The sequence below is a fragment of the Ostreococcus lucimarinus genome, chromosome 6 (assembly GCF_000092065.1).
Source record: "Ostreococcus lucimarinus CCE9901 chromosome 6, complete sequence".
In the NCBI taxonomy this organism is placed as follows: Eukaryota; Viridiplantae; Chlorophyta; class Mamiellophyceae; order Mamiellales; family Bathycoccaceae; genus Ostreococcus; species Ostreococcus sp. 'lucimarinus'.
In genome coordinates, this window is record NC_009360.1 from 299,345 (window position 1) to 317,304 (window position 17,960).

The 17,960-nt window shown below is 61.5% G+C and overlaps 13 protein-coding genes across 13 annotated transcripts; 7 read left to right on the forward strand and 6 right to left on the reverse strand.

Annotated features, from left to right (window-relative positions):
- Window positions 1–19: 19 nt before the first annotated feature.
- OSTLU_92878 (predicted protein) lies at window positions 20–1,294 on the forward strand (the record flags this gene model as incomplete). Its single annotated transcript, XM_001418171.1, has 1 exon — window positions 20–1,294. The coding sequence occupies one exon, from the start codon at window positions 20–22 to the stop codon at window positions 1,292–1,294; it is 1,275 nt and encodes a 424-aa protein (XP_001418208.1).
- A 244-nt stretch (window positions 1,295–1,538) lies between these two features.
- Window positions 1,539–2,552, forward strand: RPS23 (Ribosomal protein S23, component of cytosolic 80S ribosome and 40S small subunit; the record flags this gene model as incomplete). The annotated part of the gene is made up of 3 exons (XM_001418172.1): window positions 1,539–1,543; window positions 2,017–2,422; window positions 2,535–2,552. 3 exons carry the CDS (start codon window positions 1,539–1,541, stop codon window positions 2,550–2,552), a joined length of 429 nt encoding a protein of 142 aa, XP_001418209.1.
- Window positions 2,553–2,717: 165 nt separating this feature from the next.
- OSTLU_41282 (predicted protein) lies at window positions 2,718–3,794 on the reverse strand (the record flags this gene model as incomplete). The annotated part of the gene is made up of 1 exon (XM_001418400.1): window positions 2,718–3,794. The coding sequence occupies one exon, from the start codon at window positions 3,792–3,794 to the stop codon at window positions 2,718–2,720; it is 1,077 nt and encodes a 358-aa protein (XP_001418437.1).
- Window positions 3,795–4,578: 784 nt separating this feature from the next.
- Window positions 4,579–5,298, forward strand: OSTLU_32121 (predicted protein; the record flags this gene model as incomplete). The annotated part of the gene is made up of 1 exon (XM_001418173.1): window positions 4,579–5,298. The coding sequence occupies one exon, from the start codon at window positions 4,579–4,581 to the stop codon at window positions 5,296–5,298; it is 720 nt and encodes a 239-aa protein (XP_001418210.1).
- Window positions 5,299–5,427: 129 nt separating this feature from the next.
- On the reverse strand, window positions 5,428–6,150 carry OSTLU_41216 (predicted protein; the record flags this gene model as incomplete). Its single annotated transcript, XM_001418401.1, has 1 exon — window positions 5,428–6,150. One exon carries the CDS (start codon window positions 6,148–6,150, stop codon window positions 5,428–5,430), a length of 723 nt encoding a protein of 240 aa, XP_001418438.1.
- A 441-nt stretch (window positions 6,151–6,591) lies between these two features.
- On the forward strand, window positions 6,592–7,695 carry OSTLU_15746 (predicted protein; the record flags this gene model as incomplete). Its single annotated transcript, XM_001418174.1, has 1 exon — window positions 6,592–7,695. One exon carries the CDS (start codon window positions 6,592–6,594, stop codon window positions 7,693–7,695), a length of 1,104 nt encoding a protein of 367 aa, XP_001418211.1.
- A 100-nt stretch (window positions 7,696–7,795) lies between these two features.
- On the reverse strand, window positions 7,796–8,419 carry OSTLU_41232 (predicted protein; the record flags this gene model as incomplete). Its single annotated transcript, XM_001418402.1, has 1 exon — window positions 7,796–8,419. One exon carries the CDS (start codon window positions 8,417–8,419, stop codon window positions 7,796–7,798), a length of 624 nt encoding a protein of 207 aa, XP_001418439.1.
- A 1,080-nt stretch (window positions 8,420–9,499) lies between these two features.
- On the reverse strand, window positions 9,500–10,066 carry OSTLU_40875 (predicted protein; the record flags this gene model as incomplete). Its single annotated transcript, XM_001418403.1, has 1 exon — window positions 9,500–10,066. A coding segment is annotated over one exon (567 nt), but the record flags the coding sequence as incomplete, so codon positions are not given.
- A 1,141-nt stretch (window positions 10,067–11,207) lies between these two features.
- OSTLU_49732 (predicted protein) lies at window positions 11,208–13,120 on the forward strand (the record flags this gene model as incomplete). Its single annotated transcript, XM_001418175.1, has 1 exon — window positions 11,208–13,120. The coding sequence occupies one exon, from the start codon at window positions 11,208–11,210 to the stop codon at window positions 12,465–12,467; it is 1,260 nt and encodes a 419-aa protein (XP_001418212.1). The 3' UTR covers window positions 12,468–13,120.
- Window positions 13,121–13,148: 28 nt separating this feature from the next.
- OSTLU_87504 (predicted protein) lies at window positions 13,149–13,943 on the reverse strand (the record flags this gene model as incomplete). Its single annotated transcript, XM_001418404.1, has 1 exon — window positions 13,149–13,943. A coding segment is annotated over one exon (795 nt), but the record flags the coding sequence as incomplete, so codon positions are not given.
- Window positions 13,944–14,310: 367 nt separating this feature from the next.
- On the reverse strand, window positions 14,311–15,270 carry OSTLU_32128 (predicted protein; the record flags this gene model as incomplete). Its single annotated transcript, XM_001418405.1, has 1 exon — window positions 14,311–15,270. The coding sequence occupies one exon, from the start codon at window positions 15,268–15,270 to the stop codon at window positions 14,311–14,313; it is 960 nt and encodes a 319-aa protein (XP_001418442.1).
- A 350-nt stretch (window positions 15,271–15,620) lies between these two features.
- On the forward strand, window positions 15,621–15,878 carry OSTLU_94496 (predicted protein; the record flags this gene model as incomplete). The annotated part of the gene is made up of 1 exon (XM_001418176.1): window positions 15,621–15,878. A coding segment is annotated over one exon (258 nt), but the record flags the coding sequence as incomplete, so codon positions are not given.
- A 135-nt stretch (window positions 15,879–16,013) lies between these two features.
- On the forward strand, window positions 16,014–16,805 carry OSTLU_4973 (predicted protein; the record flags this gene model as incomplete). Its single annotated transcript, XM_001418177.1, has 1 exon — window positions 16,014–16,805. A coding segment is annotated over one exon (792 nt), but the record flags the coding sequence as incomplete, so codon positions are not given.
- Between the last annotated feature and the right edge of the window lie 1,155 nt (window positions 16,806–17,960).

The following is a 17,960-nucleotide window of genomic DNA, read 5'->3' on the forward strand; positions in this document are numbered from 1 at the left end:
TCTGCGACGCACTCGAGCGATGTCCCGCGCGCGCGGCGTCTGCGCCTTGGTCCTCATCGACGACGGCGCCGCGACGACGCGCGACGCGGACGTGCCCGAGGAAATCATCCTCCAGCGCCTGCGCGCGTCGAGCGAGGACGACGACGGCGCGAGCGACGACGACGGCGACGACGACGACGGGGTGCCGGGAATCCTCTCCCCCCCGTCCGCGCGCGACGTCGTCGTCATCGGACGCCAAAAGGGCGTCGTCGACCACGCGATGGACTGCGCGAGCATTCCTCTGCTGCTCAGTCGCAAACACGCCGCGATGACGTGCGACGGCGCGGCGCATTACGTGCGAGATTTAGCGACGACGAACGGGACGTTCGTGAACGGGTCGAGGATCGACGCCAAGGTGGACGTCGCGCTGAAAGACGGGGACGTCGTCGCGTTCGGAGGGCCGCGGTACGTGGCGCGGGATAGCGGTCGGTTGGCGAACCCGTTTCGGTATCGGTACGTGCGGTTGGAGCGCCCGGGGGTCGACGCGAGGAGCAAACGGCTGCGAGCGAGCCAAGAGAACGACGCGGCGAGAGAGGCGTTCGGGTCGCAGGGGGCGCAGTTGAGCCAGGTGTATCAGGCGGTGCAGGCGAGTCAGACGAGCGAGAGTTATGAGGAGTTGGATGATATGCTGAAAGCGCGGTTGAGGTCGATGTTCGATGGAGAGGTGGACTTCGCGCAGGCGTGCGCCAAACGGTACTTTGGAGTGGCGACGCCGACGGCGTCGCCGAGTAAGTCTACGGGTAAGCGTAAGAGCGTGGGTCAAGCGACTCGAAGTGCGCCGAGTTCACAAGATCCTGATGCGGACGATGGGCTGCGAGATAAGCTCTCCGAGCTCGTTCTCGAACGCTTGCGAGACAGACCGGCGTGGGTGGAATCTGAACTCAAGTGCGCGATATGCCGCGAATGGATGACACTTCCCCACGCCTTGATCACTTGTGGACACCTCTTCTGCCTCGAATGCATCGACAATTCGTTTTGTCACGCCTACACGTGCCCGTGCTGCCGTTCGCGTCCGAACGCGCCGCGTGAGCTCCTCTTCACGCCGTCGGCGCTCGCCGACAGACTCCTCGACAAATACGTCATACCAACCCTCACCACCAAGGAACTCCTCGACCGTAAGGCGAAGGAACAGAACGCCGTTCAAGCTCGCAAGAAACGAGTGAAACGCGCCGCTGAGGTCTCCATGCGCGTCGGCACTCTCTCCACGGTCTCCGTGCAAGAGACGCAGTCGGCGACGCCGCGAAGCGACGCGTGACGCCGCGTGCCCTCGTCGCCCAGGTCCCGCGCCCGAAAACGTCCGCGGTGGACCGCTTAGCCTTCTTCAATTCGTGTTCACATTCTTTCATCACCGGCGCGGCGCTCGCGGGTTTGTAATTAATCTTCGCACGTGCGCTCGCCGCAGAGGTCCCAAGAGTCTTGGCCAAGACCCTACTACCATCGTGACCTCGCGACCTCGCGGTCGGCCATCCCTCTCTCTTTGACGCAAGAACGAAGACAACATGGGGTGCGTGCGACATCGCGATCGAACGACGCGACGAAACAAATCACCGACCATCGCGCGCGCGCGTGCGCACCGACGCGGCGTAGCGCGCGCGTCCGCCGCTCCGCCGCGCGGTCGATCGACGCAACCCCAGCGGGCGATCGATCGCGCGGTGGAAACGCGCGATGTGCGCGTCGACGACGGCGTTCGAGCGGTCATGGACGCGATGCTCGATGCGTGAAGATTCCACGCATCGTTGAATCGCGTCGCGATGCGCGTCGAGGGTTCGCGCGCGCGTCCGTGGGCGCGCGAACGCTGGGCGCGCGCGTTTAGGGCTTCGCGCTCGCGCGTGGGGGCTTCGCGCGCGCGCGCGACGCCCGGCGCGGTGATTGGGACGCAGTGACCGCACGATCGATTAAAACACCACGCGATCGCCTCGTTTCGTTCGGCGTGCGCGATGACTGACGGTGCGCGTCGACGCTTTCGCACGTTTGCAGTAAGACTCGTGGTTTAGGGGCTGGCCGTAAGTTGCGCATTCATCGCCGCGAACAGCGATGGGCCGACAAGGATTTCAACAAGGCGAACTTGGGTTCTGAGTGGAAGAAGCCGTTCGCTGGTTGCTCGCACGCCAAGGGTATCGTCTTGGAAAAGATTGGCATCGAAGCGAAGCAGCCGAACTCTGCTATTCGTAAGTGCGTGCGAGTGCAGCTCATCAAAAATGGCAAGAAGATTGCGGCCTTCGTCCCGCGCGATGGTTGCTTGAACTTCACCGATGAAAACGATGAAGTCCTCATCGCTGGTTTCGGTCGTAAGGGTCACGCTGTTGGTGATATTCCGGGTGTGCGATTCAAGGTTGTCAAGGTTGCCGGTGTGTCGCTCAACGCGCTCTTCAGAGAGAAGAAGGTACGTCGTCGCTTTGGCTCTCGCGCGCTCAACGGTTGTTCGCCGCTCGTCTTTTTCGAAACGGAGATGTATGACCAAGATACTGACGCAAAGATTTTTTTACGTGTAACAGGAAAAGCCGCGTTCTTAAACGTTTGGACGTCTTTTGACGATGGAATGGATACGAACACGACAATAGTTAGACTCGCGACCGAGGGAAGCTTTGTTAATGCAAGTCAAGTCTTGGTTGGTTATGAAAAATTCGCTAATGCTATGAAAGACTCGTCTTGGCGTGGACCAAGCGTCGACGTCATCTCTACGCCTCCATCGCGTCGTCAGCACTGTCGAGAGCAGTGCTGACGTGCACCATGAGCACCTCGCGGTGCTTGTCGACGACGACGACGAGCGATTCTGGAGGAGGGTCCACGTAAAGCCCTGGCAAGTACGCCTCGTACGCGGGCATGAAACGATCGACAAAGTCTTTCACCTGTGAATCGTCCAGTCCCCCGTTCGCCTTTCTCTCGGCTTCGAGTCTCCAGTCGTACACCCACGCCGGGTCGTCCACCTTGAAGATGATCCACCACGCGACGTTATCTGGTCCCCAAAGCGCCGCCTTGTATTCCTTCAATCGCTCGTTAACGACCACTAAATCGGGATTAATCGCACGCGCACGATCGGATTCGATAGGTTCGAACCCGAGCATCCATCCTTCCAAGAGCACGACGTCGAGAGGCGCCGATACACTCTCCCACTCGCTCTGCGGTTTGCGATCGCCCCTCCCGTCTCGAGCGAGCTTATCGTATCTCGGCGCCAGAAACTTTGACGTCTCCCCGTCCGAATCGTTGATTCGCGCTAAAGATTGAAGAGATCTCGATCCGAGCGCTAAATCATGCGTTCCCGCGTTCCCTCTGTACCGCAACATCGCGTTTCCGGGGTTTGCCTCGCCCAGCGCCGCCTGGTCCTCGTACGCGAGATAAAAGTCATCGATCGACAGCGTCACCGCCGTCACGTTCCCCGACTCATCCGCCGCCGAATCATCCAAAAACTTCTTCGGCGTCGCCTTTATCATGTCCACTATCGTCCTCGTCAGCGTCGTCTTCCCGCATCCCTGCGGCGCGCTCACGCCGACCACCATCGGCTTCGGCGTTCGCCCCTCCCTCGTCGTCCCCGCCTTTCGCCTGTGCATCCTCAGCCGCTGCACCACCTCCTCGTACACCGGCACGTAATATCGATACACCCTGTTCCTCGCCGCCTCCTCCGCCGTCTCCGCGTCCTCGCTCGCGCTCAGCTCGCGCGCGTCTCTCGCGAGCGCGCGAAACAGTCCCAGTCCCACCTCGCGCACGTGCGCGCGCCACGCGTCGTCGCTCGCGTCGCTCGCGTCGTCGCCCGCCATCGGATCCCGTCCCTCGCGTCGCTCGCGCCTCGCCCCCGTCGCCGCGCGCGCGCGCGTGCCGTCGTCGTCGTCGTCGTCGCGCGCGCCGCCGACGCCCACTCCCGGGTCTTCGCGGCCGTCGCCGATTTTTTACGTGTAGCATCGCTTTTCGCGCGTTTGGGCGAATCGACGCGTCGAATGCGTGTCGAGACGCGCGCGCGCGCGAAATCCGATTCGTATAGGCAAACAGTTGACGATCGCGGTCGGTCGGTCGACGCGCGGATGCCGCCACCGCTGGCGCCGGATCGACGCGACGCCGGATCGTCGTCGTTCGCGCTCGACACAGCGCGACGGCGACGCGGCCCGCGCGAGCGACGAAACGACGCGCGCGATGACGACGCGCGCGATCGGCGCGCGACGCACCGCGACGTCGCCGCGCGCGACGACGACGGGCGCGACGACGACGACGGTTCGAAATCATCGACGGGCGCGCGCGCGCGGACGATCGACGACGACGACGACGCGGGCGCGGGAAACGTTCGAGGGAGAGATCATCGACGGTGAGTACTCGGACGCGGTGACGACGGAGGAGGAGGCGACGGCGCGGGCGGGAGGAAGCGCGGCGCGCGCGAGCGGGCTGGCGAGCGGGCTGGCGAGGCTGGACGCGCTGAGCGAGGCGATGGGGGCGGTGTACGCGACGACCGGGGACGTCGTGGACGTCGGGGGGTCGGGAGACGAGGACGCGCGCGATGATGACGCATCGGCGGTGTCGCTGGGCGTGATCGACGTCGGAGCGGGCGGGGAGATGGCGCGGCAGCGAGACGTGGAGACGGTGCAGCTCATCAAGTGCAAGTTTCAAATGCGCAGACAGATGGCGTTCGGGGAGGAACTGCGGTTGGTCGGTTCGCACGCGAGCATGGGGGCTTGGGATATGACGAAGTCGCTGACGCTGACGTGGGGCGAGGGCGACGTGTGGACTTCGGACGACGTCGAGTTGCCCGTGGACGGGGTGTTCATTTACAAGTACGCCGTCGTGCCCGCGGGACAGCCGGAAATCGTGACCGAGTGGCAGCAAGGAAACAATCAAGTGCTGACGCTCACGCCGGACGATCTCCCGCGATTGTGGGTCACGGATAACTGGAGCGGGAACCCGGACATGGCGAGCGTGTTCCGCGAGGGCGGCGAGGCGTCGAGCAAGGAGAGCCGTCTCATCAACCGCGTCAAGGCGGCGGACGAGCGCGTCAAGGTTGCCGAAATCGAGAACAAGGCGTTGAAGGGTGATTTGCAGCAGATGACGATGCAAGTGAACGCGCTCCGCGAAGAAGCGCGCTTGGGTGCGAACGTGCGCATCGCTCTCAAAGAACAACTCAGAGCAGAGCAGCGTCGTTCAAACGTTTTGGGCAGTCAAGTCGACGCGTGGAAAACAAAGTTCCAGCAACTCACCGACGGCACTCCGAGCAAGAGCGCCGCCGAAGCGCCTCCGGACGCCGCGCAAAAGAGCGCGAACAAGGGCAAAACGCGCTGAACGGCGACGCCCGTCGTCCATTGATACTCCCGACGCGACGTCGCGTCGGGCGCCGCTGTATTATCGCGCGCGCGAAGGAAGATTTTTTGCAATGCGAGATTTTATTTCGTTTCAACGCGCTACGTCGCGTCACGCGAGCTCTTTCAGTATGCTCAAGCATTCGCGTTGGTACCCGCCCCCGAACATCACGTAGTGGTTCAAATAATGGTAAAGTTTGTACATCTTGGCGCGTTCTTCGAAACCGGGCGCCTTTGGGATTTTCGCGTGGTACGCCTCGTAAAACGCGGGCGTAAATCCAGCGCACCAAGACATCCCGAAGTCCGCCTCGTGATGGCCGTAATACACCGCCGGGTCGAAGACGCTCGGCTTTCTCCCCACGGTTCCTATGTTGCCGCTCCAGAGGTCGCCGTGCAAGAGCGACGGTTTGATCTCTCCGCACGCGCTAAACATATCAGCCAGCCTTTTATCGACCACTTTCTCCGCTAACTGGGTCAGCGTGGGATCTCTCGCGAGTCGAATCATGTGCATCAAGCGCTTATCGCGCCAAAACTCCAACCACGACTCCGTCCACTGGTTTGGCTGCGGCGTCTCGCCTATGGTGTTATTCCGCTCAAATCCAAACTTCCCATTTCGCGCCTCCTCGTGGCTCGGCGTCGCCGCGTGCATCGTCGCCAGCGCGTTCCCGAACTCGCCCTGATCTCCTCGACCGCCGAAGTTCAGGTACTCCATCGCGATCGCCGAGCGCCATCCTCGCGCGCCCTCCGGCGCGCCGACGACGCCGTACACCTCCGGCACGACGAACGCGTTCGTCGCGCGCAGCGCCCGCAGTCCCGCGGCCTCGCCCAGGAACATCTCCGCGTCCCTCGCCGACGTCTTCGCGAACGCGCGTCGTCCGTCCGCGCACGTCGCCGTCGCGAACGTCGCCCACTGCGAGCTCCCCGCCGGGACGACGTCGACGACCTCGCACGCGAGCTCGCGCTCGAGCCAGGACTCGAGCGCGTCGCGCGCGCGCGCGTCGCGCGCGCGTCGCCGTCTCGGCGCGCGCGCGCGCGCGACGCCCGGCGCGGGCGTCGCCGCGAGCGCCATTCGAGACCGTCGCCGTCTGCCGTTCGTCGAGCGAACGGCAGACGGCGCCGCGCGACGATGGAGGCGACGCGCGCGCGCGCGGGCGCGCCGACGCGACGCGCGACGGCGTCGTCGACGGCGCGCGCGCGCGCGCGGGACGCGCGACGACGACGACGCGCGCGCGGGACGACGGCGGCGTTCGCGAGCGACGCGAACGTCGAGCGCGCGATGCCGACGCCGACGGAGCGCGCGGGAGCGATGGAACGAGACGCGCGGGAAACGCGAGGGCGACCGCGCGCGGAGACGCTCGTGGACGCGTTCGAGTCGCTGCCGAGGGAGGAGCGCGTGCGCCTGGTCGAGCGGTACGTCCTCGGCGACGCGGACGACGTCGAGGCGCCGGCGGTGGCGATCGATGGAGCGGCGGCGATCGGAGGCGCGATCGCGCGCGATGTCGAGCGCGAGGACGAGGACGCGGCGCGCGGGATGACGGAGGAGGAATTGGCGGATTTGAGAGACTTTGGACCGAGCGAACGCGCGCGGGGCGACGCGCTCGGCGAGGACGCGTTGGTGGATAAATGGCGCGAGATTTTCGGGGAAGATCCACCGGAGAATAATGGAGGCGGTGTTGATGATATATTAGGCGCGGACGACGGCGCGTTCGGCGGTGGGGTGCTGGAAGAAGCGCGGAACGCGGCGACGAGACGCGCGTATGCGGCGGAGCGCGGATGGAAAAAGTTGGTGAACAAATTCGGTAGGCAAGGCGCCATCGTCGCCAGTGGCTTCGCGAGCGTGAGCGTGGTGGCGGTGTTGAGCGCGCTGTTCGCGACGTCGAACGCGGACGCGAAGTCAAAGGTCAAGGATGAGGCTGGCGGCGTCGCGCCCGCGCTCGAGAGCGAAGACGACGCCGTCGCCGGCGACGTCAAAGCTTTCGTCGAGCCAACGCGACGCGAAGCGCCGGCACCCGCTCCTGGGGGCGTGCTATGGGAGCGCAAAGTCATCGTCGACGATGACGATGCCTCGCCGTCGTCGTCGTCATCTTCGGCGAGTAACGGCGTACTGTGGACGAGGCGGAGCGACGAAGAGCGTCGCAAACCTTCGGCGCGCGATCGCATGGGGGTTCCCACGGCGACGTTCGATGACAGAAATAGAGATCGGCGTGGGAGTGAGCCGCCACCACAAGTCATATGGACCCGCAAGAACGATCCAGAGATCGACGAGCTCGATGAAGATCCGCAAGAGCGCTCGCCGCCGCGCCGCGCAAGCGAGGCGTTGGACGACAACCTGGAAGATCTTCGTGCGTTCCGCCGTCCCGATCGAGAGTCGCCGCGATGAGTCGATCGAAGAATTAGTGTACCGAGTTAGTCATCTGTAAACCGTTGTGATTCAATACAAAGCAATTCAATTCTATTTATTGGCTGAAACAGTCACTACGCTACATCCCGAGTCTCGCCGCCGCTTTATTCTCCTCAGGAACCTCGTGATCTTGCGGCTGTGCGCTCGACTCGTACACCGCGGTGACGACCATATCTCTATCGTGCCCCGTCCCTTCACCTCGCAAACCGATGTACCAAATCTCCGTCTCGCCGTCGTCGTTGAAATTCGCCGGAAAATAAAGCGTCACGCTCGCCGTCGCCTGCCAACTCGCCGCCTCCGTCGTGTACTCCAGCACCCCGTCCTCATCGACGGTCAAATCCCATTTCTGCGTCGGCGTCTTCCTGCTCGCGTTCATCGCGTCGATGTCCCGTCGATTCGCGAACGCCCGCATCTCTCGCGGCGCTCGCCCGTCCGCGCCGCCGAGCACCATCACCCCTCGCAGCTTCACGTCCGTCGTGAACGGAATCCTGATCACCAGCTCCCCGTCGTCTTCGCTCACGAGCGCGCGCCCCGTGCGATCGTGTCGTCGCTCCCACGCGCGAATCACGCCCGGCGCCGCGTCGTCTTCGCGCGCGTTGAACGCCGTGACCGCCGGGACGTCGACGAACGCGTGCAGCGACGCGTTCCCGCACGTCGACGCGTCGCAATCGTGATCGTGCGCGCAGCACGCGTCGGGCGACATGTCTCTCGCGCGCCGTCGCGCGCTCGTCGTCGCCGTCGCGCACTGCGGTCGCTCGGGACATCGCTCGCGACGCCGCGCGCGTCAAAACTCGCCTCGCATGGCGTCGCGCGACGGCCGCGCGCCCGGCGCGCTCCGCGCCGTGTTCGGCGGTTTCGCCGGCTCCGTCGCCTTCGTCGTCGGCGGGTTCGCGACGATCGCGGCGACGACCACGGCGGCGTCGCGCGCGCTCGTTCGGCGACGGCGAAGGGCGCGAAACGCGCGCTGCGCGGCGTGCGCGGGAGGGAAGTTTGTGAGGTGTCGCACGTGTCGAGGGAAGCGCGCGATCGAGTGGCAACCGCTGGAGGCGCCGACGGTGGATCGGCTGTGCCTGTGCCCGACGTGTCAGGGGACGGGGATGGCGAAGTGCTTGAACTGTCTGGGCGACGGGTTGATTTAGATCGATGTAGAGGCGCGCGGGCGCGCGCGTGTAATAGTGTAATAGTGTGTAACATTACGTCATTGCTTGACCGCGGCTAAGGTAACGGCGTGCTTGGTGCGGTCGTACATGCGCCTGAGCTCGACCTCGGCTTCGTCGGTCCACGCGCCCCAGCGCCCGATGCTCTGGTGGCGCTTCCACTTTTGTTCTTGGGCGAGACGAAGGGTGTGCGCGTCGCCCACGCCCGAGGTGAAGAGCAGGAGAGTGTTCGAGGGTAACTCGTCCCAGATCTCGCCCACGATGGTGTCGAGACGTTCGAGCGCTTCTCGGCGAGTCTTGTCGGCGACGACGCGCTCGTCGTCGCTCGGCTGCGTTTCGCGAGCGTGCGCCCGCTGCGCCTCGGCGGAGAGTACTTTGCTGTACTCATGCAGGTGACCAAAGACGGCCACCTTGTTGAGTGGCATCGGCGTCTTCACGTGCGCTATGATTGCGTCTTTCACTTCGTTGTCGTCGTTCGCCTCGACAACGCGAGCGCTTCCCGCGGGTAGTCGTCGACACAACGCGGGAGAGTCCACCATCACGCACTCCACTTTGTGTGTCGATAACACGTCGAACACGCCACCACCATCGGTCGCGACTTCACCAAACGATGGACCGTTTATGAACTTCAACAAAGCTAGTTCCATCGTCGCTCGCGCATCCGCGACAGAATCGTGCGAACCTTCTTGAATTTTCCTCCCGAGGTAGCGTTCGGTGAGAAACCGCAACGCGTTGCGATAAGGCGCGCCCTTTTTGTGTGGATACAGAGCGCACGTATCGATGACGTTCGCGTGTATAATTTTCAATCGCTGCAGATCGTTTTCCAGTGAGTGACCGATCAAAATCGTTTCGCAAGGAATCATCTCCAGAAGTTCGCGCTGGACGTCTTGCAGCGTCGTCTGCACGCCTTCCATCTGCTCCGCCGTGATACCGCTGTGCTCGGTGTTGTAATTCGTGATCTCCGTCGGTGGTTTAACCAATTTATCGTACACTATCTCTCCGTCTTCTTTGACGACCGAAATCCGCGTGAGCTGCAAACCTTCCGCGGTGTAGCAAAACTCGCAATCGAGCGCCAAAAAGGCGTAATAACCAGATCCTCTCGCGATTCCGCCGCCTGCAGGCTGCGTCGCCACAAATCCATCATCTAATTCTAAACTACCATCCTCTTTGAGCGTCGGGAGCGGGTAAACCATGTCGCTCATGTCCCCCGGACTCAAAACGAAGCGCGACGGCGCGTGCGCGAAGACGCGCTTGCACAAATCCTTCGCCTTCGTGCTCGCCTTGAACTTTTTACTTTTGTTGCCATTCCCATCCTGACCGTTCTTCCCGTGCACCGAATACATCAACGCCTTACAAAGCGTCATCCCAACCGCCGTCGGGCTCTCGCAAATCGTCCTCAACCCCTCCCCGAGCTCGCGCTTCATCCGCGGGCACGTCGTTGCGCCTTCGTCGCACCATCTCGCGTGATCCAACCCCGGCGCCAGAATCATCACCACTCGATCGATCAGCGGTTTATTCCTCACAAACGCCCATCGCGGATTCACGCACTCCTTCGCGCTTTCCGGCAGCAGCGTCCACAGCGCCAGCTCGTGCGCGTGCGCCAGCTTAAAGTTGTTCGCGCACTCCCGCTTCACGCGCGCCTCCGCTCGACCGTCGACGCCGTAAATCTCCGCCCGCTCGCGCACCGACAGCTCGTACGCCTCGCGTCGGTCGACCGCGTCCTCGCGCATCGCCGCTTCTTCGCTCGACGACGTCGTCGCGTCGTCGTCGTCGTCGTCGTCGTCGTCATCAATTCGCGCGCGCTTTTTCGACTCCATCTCGTCCTCGACCGTCATCGATTCGCGCGCGCGCGCGCCCGCGACGCCCGCGCGCGACGCTCGTCCCTCCGCGCGCGTCCCACCGCGCGCGCGACGTCGCGACGTGCGGCGTCGCCGCCGCGCGCCGCGCGCGTCCCGAACATCACACTCGCGCGCGGTGCCAGTGGCTGAAACGCGCCTGCGACGCCGACGCGCGTCACAATTCAACGCGCGACGACGCTCGCGATGCAGGGCTACGGGTACGGGTGCGTCAGCGCGCGATGCGGCGATATATTGGACGCGCGATCGCGCGGTGCGCGAGGGCGATGACGCGTCGCGCGCGACGCGACGCGCGGCGATCGAGGACGATCGAGGCGATCTCGGGATTTGGCAGAATTTTGGGGTTCTCGAACGCGCGGGAACGCGGGAAACGCGGGACGCGCGTCGAACGGATCGAACGCGCGGTCGGATGGCGGTGAGAGACGGTGATGACGCGTCGTGGGACGTCGCGAGATCGAGCGCGAAGACTGACGAGACGATGGGATGGAACGAACGAACGCGCAGGGCGCCCCCGCCGCAGCCGCAACAAAACGGAAACTGGAAGGACACGCTCGCGTTGCCGCCTCGAGATGAGCGGTATCGCACGGAGGATGTCACGGCGACGAAAGGAAATGAGTTTGAGGATTATTTTCTCAAGAGAGAGCTCCTGATGGGGATCTTTGAAAAGGGTTTTGAGAGACCTTCGCCGATTCAGGAGGAGTCGATTCCCATCGCGCTCACGGGACGAGACATTTTGGCTCGGGCAAAGAATGGGACGGGGAAGACGGCGGCGTTTACTATTCCCATCCTCGAGAAGGTTGATACCAGTAAGAATATCATTCAAGCGGTCATCTTGGTGCCGACGCGCGAGTTGGCGCTGCAAACGAGTCAAGTCGCAAAGGAACTCGGAAAGCATTTGGGGGTCGCCGTCATGGTTACCACAGGAGGTACTTCTTTGAAGGATGATATCATGCGTTTGCACCAGCCGGTGCACATCGTCGTCGCGACCCCTGGTCGTCTCGTCGATTTGGCGAGTAAGAGCGTGGCTAAATTGGGCCAAGCTACGATGCTCGCCATGGATGAGGCCGATAAGCTCCTTTCACCCGAATTCCAACCCGTCATCGCCCAAGTGATCAACTTCATGGCGAAGAACCGACAAATATTGTTGTACTCCGCCACTTTCCCGGTCACGGTGAAGGACTTCAAGGACAAGTATTTGCGTAAGCCTTACGTTATCAATCTCATGGAAGAGCTCACGCTGAAGGGTATCACCCAATACTACGCCTTCGTCGAAGAAAAGCAAAAGGTGCACTGCTTGAACACCCTCTTCAGCAAACTTCAAATCAACCAATCCATCATTTTCTGTAACAGCGTCACTCGCGTAGAGTTGCTCGCTAGGAAAATCACCGAACTTGGATATTCTTGCTTCTACATTCACGCCAAGATGATTCAGGCGCACCGCAACCGCGTCTTCCACGACTTCCGCAACGGCGCTTGCCGCAACTTGGTGTCGTCGGATCTCTTCACTCGCGGTATCGATATTCAATCCGTCAACGTCGTCATCAACTTCGACTTCCCGAAGAATTCTGAGACGTACTTGCACAGAGTCGGTCGATCCGGCCGTTTCGGTCACCTGGGCATCGCCGTGAATCTTATTACTTACGACGATCGCATGAATTTGTTCCGCATCGAACAAGAACTCGGAACGGAGATTCAACAAATCCCTTCCCAGATCGATCCATCAAAATACTGCCGATAATTTCATAACACGACGAATCATTCGTGCAAATGATTAGGCAGATAACAACTGCTTCGATAGGTTAGCTTAATAATGGTGAGTGGCGAATGATGAACGCTCGCGCGAGGGCGCGGCGTCTTATCGTACGTGGGTTTCCTTCTGGGACGACACAGTTTTTTATGGTGCGTTCCATCTCACGAAGGAAACCGACGTTGTAGCATAAACGCAAAGTGGCGATGGAGAACCAGACGGGTTTGTTCTCGGAAATACACAAAATACCTCGCGTCGCGTCTCGCGCGTGGGGGCACAAAACGAAAAAGACGGCGCTGTCTCGCTCTGAGACTGCGCCGGCACGAATGGATTGAACCATCTCTGTGTCTCATCGAGACGTCGCGGAGTCAATCCAAACAAGCGAAGATATTTTCTCGCTCCATGATACGCCAAGGATAATTACTTGGCGACGTTCGTCGACGAGCGCCTCGCGTTCGTCGCGCACTCAAGATGCGCCGCCCCCGTGGCGTCGTACCCACTTTCACGCCTCTTCGTCTGTACGGACATCTTTCTGAGGTTACATGGCAGCCTTTGGCTTAGCCTTTACATACATACACAGCTAGTGCGCACTCGAATAGACGCGAATAACATCGCGGAATGATTTGTAAGCGACGTTATATACTACAATGACTCTACCATACTACAATGACTCTACTTGTTCCGCCCGGCGAAAATCGCTTCGCCCGACGGAGTCAGACGCCACGAATCATCTCGCAGCAAACCTCTCGGAATGATGATATGTCGGTACGCGGCCGAACATTGATAACCGACGCGCCCGGGAATGTAAGACGCGAACAATCCCCACTTGTCGCCGCAGCCGTACTGTTTCGCCACCTCGACGAACCGCTCGATTTCGCCTTCATCCCAGTCTCCGTTGCGCTGCTCTTCTCCGCCAGTGTGCCGGTAAAAGTACGCGTTGGGATTCTTATACAGCATTCGCCTCGCGTGATCTCGAGCTTGTTCGCCCTTTCCGGGCCTGCGGTCTCCCGAGCCACCACCGTTTAGCTCCCAAGCCTTGTTCGCATTCTCCGCGATGCCGAGTCGGATTCGTTCTGTTTCCTCCACCCAACCGTGGAACCCTCCGACCATTTTCGGGCCAGGTTCGAGTCCATGCATCGCGCAGTACTCGTCGCACGTCAAGTGGCACTCCAAAGCCTCGTCGATTTCTCCCTTGGGCTTATCATCTTCGCCAATTTCCACCCATCGCCCCTTCGAAGACTCGCCTCGCATTCTTGCGCTTCGTCGCGTCGGCTCCGCCGGCGTCTCCTCCTTCTTCTCTCGTCTCTTTCGCTTCGAGTCCTTCGCCTCGCCCGCGGATTTCTCTAGCGCATCTTTCGATTCGCGCACTTTCAGCGACGCCAACAATTCGTTGTTTCGTCGCACGCGCGCCTGTTTCGTTCGTCGACGCGCTTCGTCAGTCTGTCCGCGCGACGACTTTGAATTCAAATCATTCAATCGCGACGTCCACGCACCTCACGCTCGCGTTCGTAATCCGTCAACTGCGACGATCGAACCGGCGATTTCACTAAGTTTTCCCGAGACGTCGCGCGCGCGTCGACGCGCGCCAGTTCCACCGTTTCCACCGACGTCGCGTTCGAATTCGGTTTCGAGCTGTCGCCCTCGAGTCGTCGCGTCGCCGTCGGTTTCGACGCCGATTCCGGGGGCACCGCGCCGTTGATCTCGAAGAACGCCTTTCGCCGCCCCGGCGACGCGGTCGCGTTCGCGCGCGAAGGCATCTCGCGCGCGCGAGACGCGTCGAGGTGTGCGGTTGTCTGCTGCGTTCCTACGGTTGTTACAATGCGCCTCGGCGATGCTATTCATTACTAATTTCCGCCTCCGCGGCGTCGCCGACGGCGCTGTCGTTGAGCGCGCAACACGTGACGGCTTTGTGATGACCGCTGTACACGCGAATGGCTTCGCCCGTGGAGCAATCCCACAGGCGCGCGGTGGTGTCCGAACTCGCGGTGACGAGATAGGCTGCGTCGACGCTAAAGACACAATCCCACACCCAGCGCTGATGACCCTCGAGCACGCGCTCGAGCTTGAACCCATCTAAATTCCATAGTTTGACCGTCTTATCGCTCGACGTCGTGGCGAGTAAGCGACAATCCGGGGAAATTAAACACTTTAACACGTACCCGTTGTGCGAGTTGAGCTTGTGCAACGGCTCAAAATGCGCCGTCGTCTTCGACCCGGGCTGTAATTTCCACACGTAACACGTCCCTTTACTATTTCCCGCCACCACCATGGACCCATCGCCCGCGACCGTGAGCGATTGCACCGCCGTTCCTACCTCTGGCACGAGTTCGCACGAGCACGCGTTCGCCGTCAAATCCCACACTCGAATGTTCCCATTCTGATCCGCGCTCATCAGCTCCGTCCCGTTCGGATGCAACACCACGCTCGTCACCGCGCCTCGACTCTCGTACTCTCGCTGATACCCTCCCGCGCGCAAATCCCAAATCTTCACCGTCCCGTCCTCGCTCCCCGTGTACATCCAGCTCCCGTGCGGCTCGAATCCCACCGCCGTCACGTTCCCCGTGTGTCCATCGTACGACGTCACCGCCTGCGGGTTCGACGCGTTCACCTCGAACAACCGCACGTGCGGATTCCCCGCCGCCGCGAGGTATCGCTTGTCCGGCGTGATCTCCAGCTTGTTCACCTGCGAGTCCGCGTACTGCAGCGTTCGATAGCACACCCCGCGCGTCGCCTCCCAGAACCGCACGGTGTGGTCGTATCCCGCCGTCGCGAGCACGACGCTCGGCGTCGGCATCGCGTCGAGCGCTCGGCGTCGCGCTCGGCGTCGTCCGTCGCGTCGCGCTCGCGACGCGACGCGCGACGTCGACGCGACGCGCGGCGTCGCGGATTCGCGGCGACGCGCGACGCGACGCGCGTCGTAAAAAAACGCCGGTCGCAAAAAAACGCGCGTTTAAGCGTGTAGATTACCTTTCAACGCAGAGACGATCGCATTCGCGATGGCGCACTGTTTATGCACACGGCGCGCGAATGACTCGAGCCGGCGGCGCGCCGGCGACGGATGACGGCGGATGGCGACGGCGCGCGCTTTATCCGACGCGCGACGGGACGGCGACGACGCGAACGACGCGCGCGAACGACGACGCGATGGCGGACGAAGACATGGAGGCGCTCGAGCGCATGATGGCGGCCATGGAGGCGAAGGAACGCGAGGCGGTGGACGACCACGTGACGAGTCGGTTTCCGAAGATGCGCATCGCGTGGGAGGCGAACGCGATCGAGGGCGGCGCGGACGCCGTCGTCGTCGCGGGATGCGCGCCGATCGACGTCGGCGGTGGACGCATGAAAGAGTTCGCCGGACACGCGTTTCACGAGCTGGCGCGGATGAAGAGTGGGTTGAGCGCGGTGTGCGAAGTCAAGCTGGCGAAGAAGGCGTCGATGGCGGCGCTGGACGAGGAGGCGATGGATGACTTTGTGGATTTTGATTCTCCGGAGTTTAAGATGAAAAAGACGAAGCGACGAGGGAATAAGGAGTTTGGTGATCACTACGGCGCGTTGGGGTTGGCGACGAAGCGATACTTGGCGACGAAGGAGGAAATTCTTGAAAAGCATCGCTGGTTGACGATCGCGTTGCATCCGGATAAGCGCGGGGTGGCGCAAGTCGACGCCGTCGAAGCCGAGCGCATTGAACAGCGCTATAAGGCTGTCGTGACGGCGATGGAAGTCTTGACGGATAAGGCGAGAAGACGGGAGTTTGATTCCGTCGATGCGCCGGATTACAAGTTCCCATCCTCGTGCGAAGAGGGTGAGTTTTTCGAGACCTTTATGCCGCACTTTCACTTGTTGTCTCGCTTTAGCGAAACCAAGCCGGTGCCGATCTGTGACGACCCGGATGCGCCGTATGAAGACGTGCGTAAACATTACATTTTCTGGGCGGCGAAGTTCAATTCGTGGAGAGAATTCCCGCACGAAAAAGAAAACGACACGGAGACGGCGCACGACCGCGACCATCGTCGTCAAATGGAAAAGGAAAACAGATCCCTTCGCGCCGAATCGAAGAAGAAGGAACAAGCTCAGATTCGTGCTTTCGTCGAGGCCGCGCAAAAGTACGATCCTCGATGCATCAAGCAACGCGCCATTGAAAAGGCTGCGCGCGATGCGAAGAAGATGAGCCGCAACAATAGCGCCCGCCAGCTCGCCGAAGAGGACGAGAAGGCCAAGGCTGAGGCTGAGGCCGCCGCGAAGGCTGCAGCCGAAGCCAGCAAGGCCGACAAGGCGAACGCGAAGAAGGAGCTCGAAAAACTGAAAAAGGCGCTCCGTAAAGAAAAACAGCGACTTCGAGCGATCGGCGCTGTCGCGGAAGGCTGGGTAGATTACCCTGGCGACGGCGAGCTCGAGAGCCTGTGCGACGCATTGACTATCGATCACGCCAAGGAATTGAAGACGCTGTTGGACGCCGCGATGAACGGCGACGACGTCAAGGGTCCATGGGACGCCACCGCGTGCGTCCTCGCGTGCTTGGTCTTGGCCAAGGGTGGCGACTGGCAAGCAAAGGCGGATGAAGCCGCCAGCCGCCGCGCTGAGAGAGAGGCTTCCGACAAGGTTGGCGGAGCGTGGGGCGCCGACGAAATCACCGAGCTCGAAACGGCTACGAAGCAACTGTTCCCGTTGGGTACCATCAACCGTTGGGACTCCATCGCGGCTCACATGGCGAGCGCGGGCAAGCCCCGCACCGCGATGTGCTGCATGACGAAGTCTCGCTCGATGTAAGCAGGCCGCGCTCGCTCGCGCACACAATTCTTTCCCAGACATTTCTGGCACCTAAACACACACAACGCAAATAACACTAGCTACTTACTTACATGCAATCCACTGTTGATATTTCGCTATCGTATTACACTCTATGCGTCGCTCACCTTGACCGGCAAAAGTCGCCCGACGACGAGCGAGCCGTCGCCGCATCGTTCAGACACAAACATGGAATTTTCTGCGTCGCTCCCTTCGGGGGTTTCAAACTTCAAGAGATGATGCGTGCCCGCGAAGTCGGCCCAAAGCGCATTTGGTATCACGTTTCCATCGCTTGCCGTCACTAACGCCCATTTACCCTCGCCCCAAGGAGTCGCCAATTTCCCAGCCTCGAGGAACTTCATCCCCGGCGTGCCGGCCCAGGACCACTCGCGCTCTCGCTCGTTCGAAATTTTGGACGCGAGCTCGTGTGATTCAATCGCACTTTTCGTCGGCGCTGACGTCGGTACAGCACAGAGCGCGATCGACTCTTCGCCCGAGGTTTCAACTCCGGTACCCGCCGCCCACTTCATGAAAGGAACTCGTGACTTCTGTACCTCGCTCGACTCGCCGCTCTTCAGCGCTTCGTAATACGCGTACGTATCTCGCATTCGTTCCACATCGCGAACGTGGTAGCTGAAATCAACCGTGATTGGCACATGTTTTGCCATAGCTTGGTCTTTGCGCATGAACAAGAAGACT